General features: G+C 43.5%; 1 protein-coding gene across 4 annotated transcripts in view; it reads left to right on the top strand.

Annotated features, from left to right (window-relative positions):
- The window catches only part of LOC147117012 (extended synaptotagmin-2-like), a 274,396-nt gene extending 258,324 nt beyond the window's left edge, over nucleotides 1-16,072 (top strand). For all 4 annotated transcript variants that reach the window (XM_085987566.1, XM_085987564.1, XM_085987563.1 and 1 more), the window contains 4 exons: nucleotides 208-339; nucleotides 1,769-1,874; nucleotides 6,425-6,471; nucleotides 12,994-16,072. In XM_085987566.1, the coding sequence (XP_085843692.1) occupies nucleotides 208-339; nucleotides 1,769-1,874; nucleotides 6,425-6,471; nucleotides 12,994-13,039 (331 nt within the window). In that variant the 3' untranslated portion in view covers nucleotides 13,040-16,072. The remainder of the gene's footprint in view (nucleotides 1-207; nucleotides 340-1,768; nucleotides 1,875-6,424; nucleotides 6,472-12,993) is intronic.
- The last annotated feature ends 311 nt before the right edge of the window (nucleotides 16,073-16,383 follow it).

Here is a 16,383-nt window from a genome sequence, read left to right as displayed (position 1 = left end):
CTTACGTAATTTTTAATTTGGGATAGTTTGTGGGCAAAGATGTAATCTGTGTTTACATCATTTCTCACTCCCAGGAAATGGAGGATTCTGAGTTCTTCTGCAGTGTAAAGAAAAACACTGTAGATGGCGATTGTAGTCTTAACAGATTATTGGCTGCTTGTACTAGAAGTTTGAATTGACACTTTCACATTAATTTTTCTCCTGCAGTAATTTAATAGCTTTTTCTGAGGATGGCTCAGATCCGTACGTTCGATTATATTTGCTGCCCGACAAGAGAAGATCGGGAAGGAGAAAAACGTCTGTGCTGAAGAGACAGCTAAATCCAGTCTATGATGAAACGTGGGTAGAAAAACCTTTCTATTTGTTTGAAAATATTCCAGCTTACGGCCATTTATTGTGCTATTGCCTGGATGTGATGGAATTATTAATCCACTAAACTGAAGGCTCTGAAGTAAGATTTGTGACATAACAAAAATAATTAGACATACCAGTATAATAGAATTTTATGTGTTTGAAATGCTTGGAACATTATTTTCTTTTGGAGACTGTTACCTATGTAAGAATCCTAACATTGAGTTCTCCCAAAAGAGGTCCATTTATATGCACAAGCATAGGTGGTGGTTTTGGGGGTGTCTGCATAGTCTCTTTGTGAAATGCAGGATAATTCAATGCAAGATGTAACTGAGGAGATATTGAGCTGGCAACTTCCAACACCCGACATTCCATATTTTAGGCCTATTCTCAACCCAGACCCGCTCTCAACCCATAGATTCTGAAGTTCCAAATGTTTTACTTGGCAATAGGGTACAAGTATTTGTCTGGGCCATCGCCACCAGTGCAATAGGAACGGGTATTTCACCAATGCCTATTTTTATTTTCTGTCGACAATACATTCGGTATATAAATTTGGCATCTTCTCGCCACTCAGTGAGTAAGTGCACCACCTGATGTGGACTGAGCCAGGCAAATTAGGAAGGATGCAGGTTTAATTCCTGTTCCGTGCGGAGTTAGTTGATCCTAACAATTGGCTTTCGTTTTCCTGGGCTAGGAATGGAAAAAAAAAATCAAACCATATTCTTCCCAGTTGCTGTTTAGTGATGCCTGCTGGATAGTGCGTTACGTGAGTGCTGGGTGAGGACTGGATCAGGCTCGGTGATGCTGCCTGTCCCACTTGAACTTGCAGTTAGGTTCACACGTGAAGGATGGTCACCTGGGATAAAGTGCTGGAGGGCCAAGAACTATACCGAAAATAAGTCAATGCCTTGAGGATAAGAAAAGCGGGTAGAGTTAACTCTCTTCCCTTTTCCCTTACCTAGGACTCCTACCTTCCCTCTAGCATCATGCATTTCCCAGACAGGAAGGGAAGCAGGCAGTCATCCTGCTGTCAGGTCTTGGCCAACACTTGTCTTCAACCAGCTACAGGGAGGTAGGTGAGAGCACCAGATGGTGATTCTCTGTTGTCCCACAGACCAAGCCCGTGGCATAAAGTAGTATATGTGTCAATGCAGCATACTTTATTCAAGATTTCTCCAATTATTAAAGTTGCTGTCTCTTTTCCTGGTGGGACACATGCTACATTAATGCTGTAGTCTCTCAAAATGAAGTTAGAATTTTAAATATGTGTGGGAGTGGCATGGCACTGTTGATCTCCTGAGTGTTATGTGATGTGGAACGACAGCTAATGGTCTCTAATAGCTATGGATGTTTTCTTTTATAAAAACTAATTTTTCTAGAGAAGGAGCTCCCTAATCCTTTGTCTCTTCCATAGGTTTGAGTTCATTGTGTCACAAGCAGAGGTACAGAAAAGAACTCTGGATGTAGCTGTAAAGAACAGTGGCGGCTTTTTATCAAGGGACAAAGGGCTGTTGGGAAAGGCAAGTAACACATTCACATTTGTCTAATTTCAATTAAAATGCAATCCCTTACACCTGAAGAACAATATAACCACCATTCACGGTATTTATCAACAACTTGCATTTATATAACGCATTTAACGGAGTAAAATATCCCAAGGCGCTTCACAGGAGCTTTATCAAACAAAATTTGACACCAAGCCACATAAGGAGATATTAGGACAGACGACCTAAAGATGAACTTGCAGCACTCCGTTCTCTCCGATGCAACCCTAACATTATCAGTAAACCTGCTGATAAGGGTGGTACTGTTGTTGTTTGGCAAACCGACCTCTACCGTGCGGAAGCTGAACGCCAACTCTCCAACACCTCCTCCTACCTCCGCCTGGACCATGACCCCACTAGCAAACATCAAGCCATTGTTTCGAAGACTGTCACTGACCTCAGCTCCTCTGGAGATCTTCCCTCCATGGCCGCCAACCTCAGTTCCCCAACCTCGCACAGCCCGCTTCTACCTCCTTCCCAAGATCCACAAACAGGACTGCCCTGGTAGACCCATCATTTCAGCCTGTTCTTGCCCCACGGAACTTATCTCTTCCTATCTCGACTCTATTTTTTCTCCCCTTGTCCAGTCTCTTCCCACCTACATTCGCGACTCTTCCGACGCCCTCCGTCACTTTAACAGTTTCCAGTTTCCTGGCCCCAACCGTCTCCTTTTCACTATGGATTCACTATGGACGTCCAATCCCTCTACACCTCCATCCCCCACCGGGACGGTCTTAGGGCACTCCGCTTCTTCCTTGAACAGAGGCCCAACCAGTCCCCATCCACCACCACCCTCCTCCGCCTGGCTAAACTTGTTCTCACATTGAACAACTTCTCCTCTGACTCCACTCACTTCCTCCAATTTAAAGGTGTTGCTATGCAAACCCGCATGGGCCCTAGCTATGCCTGCCTGTTCATGGGATATGTGGAACACTCTTTGTTCCAGTCCTACTCGGGTCACCGCCCTCACCTCTTTTTCCGGTACATCGATGACTGTATCAGTGCCATTTCCTGCTCTCGCCCTGAACTAGATAAGTTCATTCACTTTACTTCCAATTTCCACCCTTCCCTCACCTTCACATGGTCCATCTCTGTCTCTTACCTTCCCTTCCTTGACTTCTCTGTCTCCATTTCTGGCGATCGGCTTTCGACAAACATCCACTACAAGCCCACCGACTCCCACAGCTACCTGGACTACACTTCCTCCCACCCGGCTTCCTGTAAGGACTCTATTCCATTCTCCCAGTTTCTCTGTCTCCGCCGCGTCTGTTCTGATGATGCCACCTTCCATACCAGTGCTTCCGACATGTCTTCTTTTTTCCTCAACCGAGGATTCCCCTCTACTGTGGTTGACACGGCCCTTGACCATGTCCGTTCCATTTCCCGCACTTCTGTTCTCACATCTTTCCCCCATCTCCCCTTTCAGCATTCCGAAGGGACCGCTTCCTCCGCGACACCCTGGTCAACTCCTCAATCACCCCTAACAGCCCTTCTCCTTCACCTGGCACCTTCCCGTGCAATCGCAGGAGATGCAACACATGCCCTTTTACCTCCTCCCTTCCCACTGTCCAGGGCCCCAAACACCCCTTCCAGGTGAAACAGCGATTTACTTGTACTTCTTGCAATTTAATATACTGTATTCGCTGCTCACGATGCAGTCTCCACTACATTGGAGAGACCAAACGCAGATTGGGCGACCGCTTTGCGGAACGGTGGCATAGTGGTTAGCACTGTTGCCTCACAGCGCCAGAGACCCGGGTTCGAATTCGGCCTCGGGCGACTGTCTGTGTGGAGTTTGCACATTCTCCCCGTGTTTGCGTGGGTTTTCTCCGGGTGCTCCGGTTTCCTCCCACAGTCCAAAGATGTGCGGGTTAGGTTGATTGGCTATGATAAATTGACCCTTAGTGTTAGGGGGATTAAATACGTGGGGTTACAGGGATAGGGTGGGATATGTGTTGGTGTAGGGGTTACGGGGATCGGGTGGGATATGTGTCGGTGCAGGCTCGATGGGCCGAAATGGCCTCTATCTGCACTGTGGGGTTTCTGTGATCTCCGTTCAGTCCATAAGGGTGACCCTGAGCTTCCGGTCGCCTGTCACTTTCATTCACCACTTCACTCCCACTCTGATCTCTCTGTCCTCAGCCTATTACATTGTTCCAATGAAGCTCAAGGAACAGCACCTCCTCTTTCGATTAGGCACTTTACAGCCTTCCGGACTCAATATTGAGTTCAACAATTTCAGATAATAATCCCTGCCCCCATTTTTCATGCTGTATGATTTTGCCATTCCCATTTGCAACATTTTCACAGTATGTTCTTTCAATTCCTTCCTCCCCTCCTAAACCCCCCCCCCCGAGCCCCCATCTCTGCACCTGCTTAATATCTGTTACATTTCCAGCTTTTTCCAGTTCTGATGAAGGGTACCAGACCTGAAACGTTAACTCTGTTTCTCTCTCCATGGATGCTGCCTGGCCTGCTGAGTATTTCCAGCATTTTCTGTTGTTATTTTGACCTAATGCTTTGTTTTTTTAAATTTGTTTATGGGATGTGGGCGTCGCTGGAAAGGCCAGCATTTATTGCCCATCCCTAATTAAAGGGGTAGGTTTTAAGGAAGGTCTTAAAGGAGGAGAGAGAGGCGGAGAGGCTTAGGGAGAGAATTCCAGAACTTGGGGCCCAGGCAGCTGAAAGCACGGCCACCGATGGTGGAGCAATTAAAATAGGGGTTATGCAAGAGGCCAGAATTGGAGGAGCGCAGAGATCTCGGAGGGTTGTGGGGCTGGAGGCGGTTACAGAGATAGGGAGGGGTGAGGCTAGGGAGGGATTTGAAAACAAGGATGAGAATTTTAATGTTCAGGCATTGCCATACCATCAGCCAATGTAGGTCTCCGAGCACAGGGATGATGGGTGAATGGGATTTGGTGCGAGTTAGGGTACGGGTAACAAAGTTTTGGATGAACTCAAGCTTATGGAGAGTGGAAGCTGGGGGGCCAGACAGGAGAGCGTAAGAATAGTCCAAGCCTAGAGGTAACAAAGGCGTGGATGAGGGTTTCAGCAGCAGATGAGCTGAGGTGGGGCAGAGTTGGGCGATGTTACGGAGGTGGAAGTAGGCGATCTTGGTGTTGGAGTGGAAATGTGGTTGGAAGCTCATTTCAGGGTCAAATATGACACCAAGGTTGCAAGCAGTCTGGTTCAACCTCAGACAGTGGCCAGGGCGAGGGATGGAGTTGGTGGCTAGGGAATAGAGTTTGAGGCGGGGACTGAAGATAAGAGCTTCGGTGTACCCAATACAAATAGGTAGACTTTTGCTGCTTTTGGGAATGTGGCGTTGGTCTTCTAGTGACATCATCACAATTACTCTGACACGACACGGCTTCCCGGTTGTTCAGGATTTGCACCTGCTTTAGTGCTTGAGTTGTGCTGCATAGACTAATAGAGCAGTGGTGAGTAAGAGTGTCTAAGGATTCCCGTCTTCTTTAAGAGGGGAACAGTGTGACGTTATCTCACGTTTGTTTAATCGTTCGTTGTTAAACTTGGAAGGAGTGATACTGTCCAATAACAGCACTATTAGCAATAAAATAAAAAGAAATGGCTGGATTCCTGATTCAAAAGGGTGCAGGGTGATGGTGGTATGGTGCCAAGGCAGGAATATAATGAAAATGACCTCTGAATCCTGATTATGAACATAAAAATGAAATGGGCCAGGTTGTGTTTTGTAATTAACAAGCAGAACTCATTTTACAGGAAGTATGTGGAGGAGTCGAAAACTAGAAGCCATAAATAGAAGATAGTCACTAATAAATCTAATAAGGAATTCAGGAGAAGCCTCTTAGAGAGTGATGAGAATGTGGAACTCGCTACTACATGGAGTGGTTGAGGCAAATAGCATGGATGCATTTAAGAGGAAGCTAGATAAGTACGTGAGGGAGAAAGGAATAGAAGGATATGTTGATAGGGTGAGATGAAGTAAATAGAGTGCGAGGAGTTACTTGTGGAGCCTAAACACCAGCATGAACCGAATGGCCTGTTTCTGTGCTCTCAATTCTATATAATTCTATGTAACTTTCTGATTAACGGAGTGGAAAAAATGGATTGTATCCTGACTGCTGCATTAGAATTCGTACGGCTGAGATTAAGTAAAGAGCCAGTTTAAATGGTTTGCGGCATTCAGTGGCTGTATCACACACAGTTTGAGGTGATGGAGAGTGGAACATTGTACATAGTGGTAGGTCAGTGATGTAGCCAGCACAGGGCAAAATACAAAACGTGGGGGAGGGGGAAGCAAAGGGTTTGAGATATCAAACTTATTAAAGGATCGGCGCTTCTGTTGCATAATTTTAATTTTTTTAAATCCTTAAAGTGAATTATTGTTCTCCACTCTTTATTAATTACCTTTAAGTGAAAGGGAATGTGCTTAAAATGTACAGCAGATCAATCAACATTTGAAAGAGGAAGATAGGGTAACCGTTCAGGTCTATACTCTAAGATGCTCTGTAACCCTATATATCTGTACTGTTCTTTCATTGTAGCTCCTAATAGAACTGACAGAGGAGGTGGCTAAAGGCTCTACACAGTGGTAAGTACCAAAATATTGACACCTGAAATCAAGAAACAATAAAGCTAGAACACCACCTAACTTCGAAATGCAGCTTACTTGTAGCTACAAGTGAGATGTTGAGCTTTTCAACAACTCCTCTCATTTATATAGAAAATCGCTCCAAGGTACTTTACAGAGGCATAAAGAAAAATGGATGCTGAGCCAAAGAGGGAGCTATTAGGTGGGGTGAGCAAAAGTTTGGTCAGAGGTGGATTTTACAGAGGGTCTTAAAAGAGAAGAGGGAGGGAATTCCGGATCATGAGGCCTGTGTGGCTGAAGCCATGTTTACCACTGGTGGAATGAAGCAGTGGGGGTGGGAAGAGATGCAGGCGACAGAGGAACAGAGAGTTTGAGGGATGGTGTTGTGGAGCTTGAGGAAGTTGCAGAGAAGGGGAAGGGGGAGGCCATGAAGGGATTTAAACACAAGGATGAGAATTTTCAATATGAAATGTCGGCGGGCGGGAGACAGTCTAAGTTAACAAGGACATGGGTGATGGAGAAGGACTCGGTGAAGGCTAGGATACAGGCAGCAGAGTTTTGGATCAGCTAAAGGGAATGGGAGGTCAGCGCGTAGAGGATTGGAATAGTCAGCGGGCTGGATGAGGGTTTCAGTGACGGCTGAGTTGAGGTGGGGTGGAGGCAGTGATGTGGATGGTGTTGGTGGTGGGGAGGATATGGGGTCAGAAGCTCAGCTCAGGGCGAAATAAGACATTGAGGTTGTGAACAGTTTGGTTCATTCAGCCTGGGACAGTGGCTGGGAGGGGACTGGAGTCAGTAGCAAAGGTATGGAGTTTATGGCGAGTGCCAAAGACACTGGCTTTGGTCTTCCCGATGTTATGCTGTGTTTATATTATTCCTTCTCGTATCTCTCCAACATCTCCAAGCACTTCATGTAATGAATTCATTTTTAGAATGCCGAAAGTTTAATTATGTGGATAAACATGGCAGCCATTTTGTGCACAGCAATCAGATAAATGACTACTTGATCTGTTTTTGATGGTCGAGGAAGGAATATTGATGCCGGGAGAGCTCTGCTTTTCTTTGGATAGTGTCTCCTAAGGTCTATCTGAACAGGCATGTGTTGTATAAGCGCATTCAAGCATAGAACCAGGCAGAGAGGCTTACAACTACGATGTTCTCTTTATTCTCTAAAATGGCTGACTGCTGCTTTCCCGGGTAATTCCCATAATGCAATGCACATTACATTACCGTATTAACTGGTGTTAAACTCGCACATTACATTACCGTATTGACTGGTGTCAAACTCGCAATCAATACACGACATCCCCCTTTTCCTTGGAAACAAACTTGCAGTTTACAAACAGTTTATTACACTAACACTACATAACTTATTTGGTTTATAAACTTTTTACAAACTTGTGTCTTGCCACACAACTAAATAATTCCCAGATTTAAACATTTAACATCACCCATGCAGTTCTCGCACAGTTTATGTTGTGACATAATCAGACAGTCTTTGGGGTTTTCTTTTAACCCTTTGAGGTCTGGCTGTATTGGGTATGTCTGACATGTTGGTGTCAGTGGGTATTGCCTGTGTCACAGTGGTATGTGTGTCAGGGTCTACTATACCGTCCTCAGTCCCTTGTGTTTCCTCCTGCTCATGGAATATCTCCTTTGGTCCATTGGTTCTGTATTTCTTCACAAACGTAGTGTTTCTCGAGTAGCGTGCTCCTTCTGGAGATTCCACTACTACTTGACTCCCTGTTTTACTCAAACCTTTGTGCGGTGTGGCATTAAAAGGAGTGGTGAACTTGTCCACTTTGTCCTGCCGTACCAGCACCGTGTCGCCAACTTCCACCTCTGAGTATTGTGTTCTCCGCTGTTCATCTGCGTACAGTTTGGACTTGCCTTTTTGTTCTGCGTCCCGGTCACGTACTTCCATGTCTCCGCGTGACTCTGTGATGTCTGGCAGCTTTCCTCTCATTTTCCATTTAAAGAGCAGCTCTGCCGGGCTCTTTCCTGTCGTGGCATGATCAATGCTCCTGTACACAGTCACATATTTTCTAAGTTCACGTTTCCAATCTAGTCCTTCTGACTGAGCAATTCTGATTCTCTTCATGAGCGATGCATTCTGGCGCTCGACTTCTCCGTTAGCCTGAGCCCATTTTGCTGTCGTTTTCAGGTGTTTGATCCCGTTGTTTTCACAGTATTCTTTGAATAATTCAGATCTGAATTGGGGACCATTATCAGATTTGCAGGTGATTGGCAAACCATGACGGCTGAAGATTGACTCTAAACTATCAATAACCTTCTCTGTTGTTGTGGAGGTCATGATGTCATATTCAAAGTAGCGACTATAATAATCAACTACCACAAGAATGGAGTGGTTGGATGGCAAGGGTCCCAGTAAGTCTATAGCTACATCCTGCCAGAGGCCCTCCGGTAATGGTGTTGGTCTCAACGGTTCAGGTGGGTCCGATCTGGCTACTATCTGACAGCCGTGGCACGCTTTACAGTGTTTTTCAGCTGCCTTGTCCATGCCAGGCCACCAAACCTTGGTTCTGAGATGTTGCTTTGTTCCAACTATTCCCAAGTGTCCTTCATGTGCTAACACCAGGGCTCGTGCGTGTAACACTGTGGGTAGCACGATGCGTGTTCCCCGAAGAACTAGGTACCCCACTACGCACAGCTCGTTTGCAATTGCTGCATAAGCTTTACAGTTCTCAATGTCCGTTTGTGATTGCCTTCCATACCTCAATCAGCTCTGGGTCGGTAGCAGAAGCTTCCTCCACCTCTCTAGTAGTGAGTGCTTTTGGTGTTGCACTCACAGCTACAAATCTCACGTATTCATCTGAGCCATGAGAATGTCTCTCCTGTTTTGCTGTCTCCCCCAGCAATCGTGACAGTGGGTCTGCAATGTTTTGCTTGCCTGGAATGTGTATCGCCTTAAAATCATACGTCTGTAATCTAAGTACCCATCTCTCTATACGGGCACAGGGTTTAGAGTGTGGGCCGTATATCACTTGTAATGGCTTATGGTCAGTTACCAAGTTAAATTTTCGGCCATACACATATGGATGCAGCCTCTCACAAGCCCATACAAGAGCTAAGGCCTCTCTCTCTGTTTGAGAGTATTTCCTCTCAGTCTGTTAAACTACAACTTACATAGCATATTGGCACCTCTTGTCCCTGTTGGTCCTGAACTAGTACTGCGCCTAAACCTACAGGACTGGCATCTGCTATCACCTTGGTTGGTGCGTCCTTATCAAAATATGCTAAAGTGCCGGCTCTGGCCAACTCTTCCTTGAGTGCACTGAATGACTGTCTCTGTTGTGATCCAAATTTAAATGGTGTGTCTTTTCTCGTCAGGCGTCGCAGTGGCTCTGATAGCATTGCAAACTGCAGGATGAATCTGCTACTGTACCCAACGAGTCCCAAGAAACTCCTCACCTCTAGCATTCTCTGGTTCCCGAGCTTCTGCCACCGCTCGCACTCTCTCTGCTGTTGGTCCGATGCCCTTTTCAGACAACAGGATTCCCATGAAAATCAATCGGTCCATGTTGAATTGGCACTTCTGAGTTTAGTGTCAGTCCACTTTCCATTAGTCTGGTCATGACAGCGTGCAGGCGTCTGTCATGCGTTTCCTGGTCGTGTGCATGCACGATAATGTCGTCTGAGATGTTTTCAACACCCTCTATTCCAGCTAAGGCATTAGCTATCTCGTGCTGATATTGCTCACTAGCTGAAGATGCACCAAATATCAGCCTCTTGTACCTGTATACTCCGTTATGTACTGCAAACGTTGTGATTTCTCGTGACTCGGGTCAGTTCTAGCTGGTGATAACCCCATTTCAGGTCTAGCTTACTAAACACCGTCGAGCCGTTCATACCTTGGAGTATCTCATCAACGGTGGGGATTGGATATCGTTCCCTCACTATTGCCTGGTTTCCTCATCTCATGTCTAGGCATAACCTTACATCCTTATCCGCTTTTGGTACAATAACCACAGGATTTACCCATGGGGTGGGACCAGTTACAGGTTCGATAATGTCCATGTCCCTCAATTGTTTTATTTTGGCCTCTACTGCCCCCCTTAAGTTGAATGGTATACGCCTGAGTGGCTGGGCCACAGGCTTCACTTGTGGGTCGACATACAAACTGATCTGTTTTGTGTTCAGCCTTCCTACTCCCTGGAACACCTTTGGATACTGCTGTTCTAGTAGCTGTCTTACATCTATCACAGCTGAGACATCTGCACCTATTTTTAAAACTCCCAGTTTCATGGCTGTCTCCCTTCCTAGCAATGGCTCTCCATGGCCTTTAACCACAATGAACTCCGCCTGCTCAGTTCTCTTACCTATTGTAATCCCACCTGTGAATATACCTTTAACTGACAGTGGTCGGCTAGAAGCATAAGAGAATAACTTTCTCTCTGTCTTAGGGACATGTGACTGACACTTAATGTGTTCTGACTTTAATCCTTCCCATGTATTCTCATCTATCACATTATTAGTTGCACCCGAATCAATTAACATTCTCAAGTTTACTCCCCCCACACAAAAGGTAAGTCTCTCTGTCACGTTATTTCTAGTAACAGCAAATGCAAAGTCATTCTGTTCCTCTACATTGTTCACACTGTGTTTCTTTGTACCCTTTGTGAGGCATACTTTGGAGAAATGATCCTTTCCCTTGCACTTATGACACGTTTGTCCGCGTGCTGGGCATTTCGGATCTCTGCCCATGTGGTCTGTGTGTCCACATCTGTAACATTTCCTTTCGTTCCTATTGCCATTTCCCTTTGGTTTCTCTGTTGAGCTTTTCGCATAATACCCTCTTCTGTGTAACACGACGAACAGTACCTGTCTCCGCCTTCTCTGTACATGACATGGATGACATCTGCTCCTCGACATTTTCACATCGTGAGGCCAATTGTAATGTGCGGGCGAGCGTTAGACCATGCCCTTCCTCTAGCAATTTCCTCCGCACATAGGCTGACGTGCACCTACTCAGGATAGCGTCTCTTATTTGATTATCCGCATCCCCCCCCAAAAGCACAGTCTTTAGCAGCCTGCCGCAAGCGAGTAGCAAATTGTTGCACAGTCTCACCTGTCTTCTGGGACAACTTATGAAAAGTCTGTCTAGCAAATGCTGCGTTGACATGGGGCACGAAGTAGTGATTCAAAGCACTAACTGCCGCCGTGTAGTCTGCTGGCTCTCCTGTGTCCGGTAGAGTCAAAAAGATATCCTGGACATCTGGTCCTGCTAGGTGTAGAAGTAGAGCTGCTCTTCTCTGCTTTGTGGCAGCTGTAGAGGTATCGTCGATAACGAGTCCTTTGCCATCGACATAAAGCTCAAAAGACGTTAACCACCTCATCCATCTTGGATCCCACGTGGCTGGTTCGGCGAAGCAAGCAAAATTTTGAATGCCGGTCTTCTCCATCCTAGCTAACTAAAACTTGGGCAACTACCTATTTAAAATGATTCCTTTCGTTATCCTCGTCGCCAATGTTGTATGAACGCATTCAAGCATAGAACCAGGCAGACAAGCTTACAACTACGATGTTCTCTTTATTCTCTAAAATGGCTGACTGCTGCTTTCCCGGGTAATTCCCATAATGCAATGCACATTACATTACCGTATTAACTGGTGTTAAACTCGCACATTACATTACCATATTGACTGGTGTCAAACTCGCAATCAATACATGACAGCATGAAACATGGATTTAACATCGTGTCTGAAGAGACCCCACAAACACTCCTTGCCACCGTCTCTCGGTAACATTTTCTTACTTCTTGTGTATTGTGCAGCATCAGCCAGAGCAAAAGGCAATGCAGATGAAGCTCAGACTGCTCAAAACCAATAATGTTCCTTAGACCCAACCACTGACGGTCACTCTTGCTCCCGTTATATGTTATGTTCCTGAGTTGTAGCTTGCTTTGTGTCATAAGCCCACACTCTGTCTAAGAAACTAGATTGAGACTGTTTAAACTCGTTCCATAGGGGACCTTTATTAACTGCAGATAGAAGAGACTTTAAACCTACGCTAGATTAATGGGATTAAAGCCAGGTCCCTGAGGTGAAAGGGCAGTGTGCTAACTCAGTCACACAGTGTCTTCACTTTTCTGTATTCTGTGGTTAAAATGCAGTAATGTAGTGCACATTTATTTAGTAGACACTTCTGATAGGCATTTATTCATATAGCTGCTATGTTTTGCCTATGTTAGAGTCCACCTCTGTGTGGAATACTCCTGTCATTTGAGGCATTGTTCAGTTTGCCTGTCATTGTGTTGTGGACACTATCTGCTCCCACACTATGAAAAGGCTCCTGCTGTTGATTCCAGTCAGCTTCAGCTCGAATTCTCAGATTGACCAAAAAAAAATCAAAATTCTCCTGAAGTCTTGTGGCATTACATAGAGTGAAGAAAATACATAATCTGTCCTGGGTTCAATAAGTATTTGAGAACCTCCTGTCTTGTAACACACTCCGATGTAGCTTTTACTGTACATTGTAATTTTATCTGTAATCATCTTCCAGGTATGATTTAACCGAGGATGGTACCAGGCACCAGCCCCAGACCTAGAGGAAGCACCAACCAGTGTCGTTACCATTGGTCACCAAGGCTTTTAGCAGTTTTTAAAAAATTATCCCAGGAGCACCAGCATCACACCTAAAGCTTTGCACACGTGCCAATGAATGCACCACAGATTTTACAGATAACCTCATCGTCCCAGTATATATTTTACTGAGTTTTGGCACTGCTTGTTGCATTTTTTTTTAAAAACACACTTTTATTAGTGAAGTAAGTTTTTTATTTTATTGTTTTTTTTATTAAAACAATTACTGGTGTGACTCTTATGGTAGTAAAATGGATAACCTGTGGTGTACGCGCTGGTCAAAAGAAAATATCTTTACTGTACAAGACTGTAAAATACAGTGTGAGGCAGAATGTTGATCCAGGATTACTTCAGCCTTGTTTTCTGTAAGTTTGCAATGTATAACGTGTAAATACAGCAAGTGTGATTTGTGTATTGTTTTGAGTATACGATATCAGATATTTGTGAAGGATACAGAAGGGAGACTCTTCCATTTATTGAAGTAACAAGATGTGCATGTCTCATTGAGCAATCGCCTGATGCTTTTTACAGTAGCCTTGCAGTGCAGAGTTCGGCATTAGAAGCGTGCGCTATGATGTGAAATATGTAGGCCTTACTGACTTGTCATCTAATACAAGTTACGCAATGTACTTACCAGTGAAATAATGAAGAGATACAAGCTATGGAGGAGGAAACCTGCACTTTACAATCAGCAATCTCCAGTAATCACTACAGGGATTCAGTGCTGATTATTTATTTTAGTTTTGACCTTTTTGCTGTAGAGATGTGAGCACCATTTAAAGTAAGTCCTTTGCCCATTCATTATTTCCCCCAGACCCATATTTGTAATTTTGCTTCTCGCTGGGAAACTCCCTGTGCACACTCACCATACACTGACTGACAGCACAGACAACTGCTCTGTTCCAAGATCTCCGCCAATCCCGTTCTTGATTGAATTGATGGGAGATGCCAGGATTGTGTGCTCAGTTTTCTTCCCCTGTAGGCATGACTGAGATCAGAACCTCACTGTAGGAAATCATGGAAGAGTAACCACATTCTACACTGCCAGGCACACTGTTGGAGTACTAGCACGCTCTTTTATGGCACCGTCCCTGATAAATAATACATTTTTATATATTTATACATAATATAATATTGTCGAAACTTCATAATATTTCAGATATTGGCCTCCTTTTAAATTCAGACGAGCTGATTTTATTGGTTGCTTTTGACATCTTCCATCAGTGCATGAACCCTAGTCAATCAAAAGGTGAGTTATAGTAAGGTTCAAAAACCCATCATTGAGTAGGTTATTGCTATTTGATTTTGGACATTTAAAAGAGATTGTTTCGATCCTGTTTTGTTTTGTTAGAAGGTATTGTAGGTTTGAGCCTTATAAGCAAAATATTTTCAGATTTTATCATTAAATCTCAAACTTCAAAAAAACTTCTAAATTCTCTCTTATATTTTGTTTTACTTAACCACAACTATAATCATGTGCTATAAATATTATGTACTGCTATTTCTTACTTTAAGCAACCATATAGCTAAACACATTCTTCATTCTCGAACATCTTCAGACAGAATAGTTAACTTGATCCTGTGGTATTTAAATTATTGCTGTATAAGTACAGTGTTCGAGGCAAAAGTAGTAAACTATGTTAGTATTAGTGACCCAGGGACTGCAGAAAATAATGAGACTTGAATCTGAAGTCAAATATTGAGTTATATTGACAAAATCTAGGTCATTTATATAAAGCAAAAGGTCATTGTACCTTAAAAGATGCAGTTCATAATTGTTTTATTCTGCTTGGGACAATATTTCCAAATGGATGAAAAGCTTTTCCCTTTTATATGAAGACTGGCTTCTAGTCTACTTTTAATTTAAAGTTAGTTCAAATTATCTGCTGATTTTAAAAAAATATTGCAAACAACGACTGAATTTTCAGGAGTAAACTATACTTTGTGATGCCAACACAATAGTTGTATATTGTCCATTACTATCATATTTTAAAGACAGTTGCCCCCTGACATTGATAGTGAAAGTCATTCTTCAGGTAATGAGGACTCGTATTCAGAAACAAACAACAGAAAAACATAAAATCCAACAAATTGGAATTTACTGGTGCAGCAATCCTTGCTCACACAACATGAATCTCTCCAATTTAATACAAAATACTATTTGAGCTTTCTCTCCTACAATTTCCCTGAAAAGTGCAGTCTGTGACTTGTGTTAATGCTTTAATGTTGAGTATTTGGTTCAAGAACTAGAGTACTGCAGCCAAGTCAGTCACGTCTATTGGTTCAAGCTACCATTGTCTGCTCCATGCAGGTATTACTGTGCCTTAAATATAAATGTTTTAAGATATTATGGAAACCAATTCCTATTTGAGGATAGTTCTACTTCATAGATTTTTGGTTTTTAAGCAGTCGTATTTATGACATTTTCTTTGCAGAATTGTCGGTGCTGTAGATGAAATATTTTCTTTCTTATCTGGTTACAAGACTAAGAACTTGTTCAGCAGCATCAAGGGTACCCCTGTGTGTTACCCTAATGATAATGGCATTCTCTTTTCTCTATATTTGCACAGTGCCAAACAATGATTTATTGGGGCTGCCAAATTAGGGGTCATTAGTTTGTCTTAGGTGGGTTTCTTGGTACAAATAGAGGATCAGCAACAAATAAGAAAGTTCAAAACATTTCACCATCAAAAAAAGAAAAATCTGTTGGCCTGGGGTGTGCAATGGAATATTTTTGTGCTAGCTGTGCATTGGCTTGCTTGAGATTATATCTTGTATTGTGAAACCGCTTTGCAATGCTGACAGAAAAGATACAAAGCCAAAGTCCATTTATCATTGTTTGAAAATTTTCAGATTTTTGGCCCTGGTGTCTTCATTGTAATGTAATTCTTTTCAGTTTTTGTTGACTATATTGCAGCATCCAGTGTTTGATATCCTGTCCTCTACGTCAACTGTATATGCAGGCAGCCATGTACAGTGAATAAAATTAAGAAAATGGATTTGCTTTATTCTTTTGCAGTTCAAAAAAAGTTGAAATAAGGAACTAACGTCTGTAAACATAAAGAAAGACTTGAATAACAATTTATGTGTCTCAAATTTCTCCAAGTACCTCAAATACAATGCATCACTGTTGTAATTTAGCAGTTATTTTGCTTACACAAAACCCCACAAAGAACCGTGATGTAACAGACTAATTAATCTGCTACTTTGATAGTTTTGAGGGAAGAATGTTGGCCTGGATACTGGGAGAACTCCCTATTCTTTGAATGGGCTCTTTAGTATCTCCCTGGACTATTGGAACAGGTAGATT

Source organism: Somniosus microcephalus, chromosome 5 (genome assembly GCF_052327205.1).
Source record: "Somniosus microcephalus isolate GS21.2 chromosome 5, FLI_Smic_1.0, whole genome shotgun sequence".
In the NCBI taxonomy this organism is placed as follows: domain Eukaryota; kingdom Metazoa; phylum Chordata; class Chondrichthyes; order Squaliformes; family Somniosidae; genus Somniosus; species Somniosus microcephalus.
Note: the sequence above shows the minus strand (reverse complement) of the source record. Positions and strands in the feature narration are given on the sequence as shown.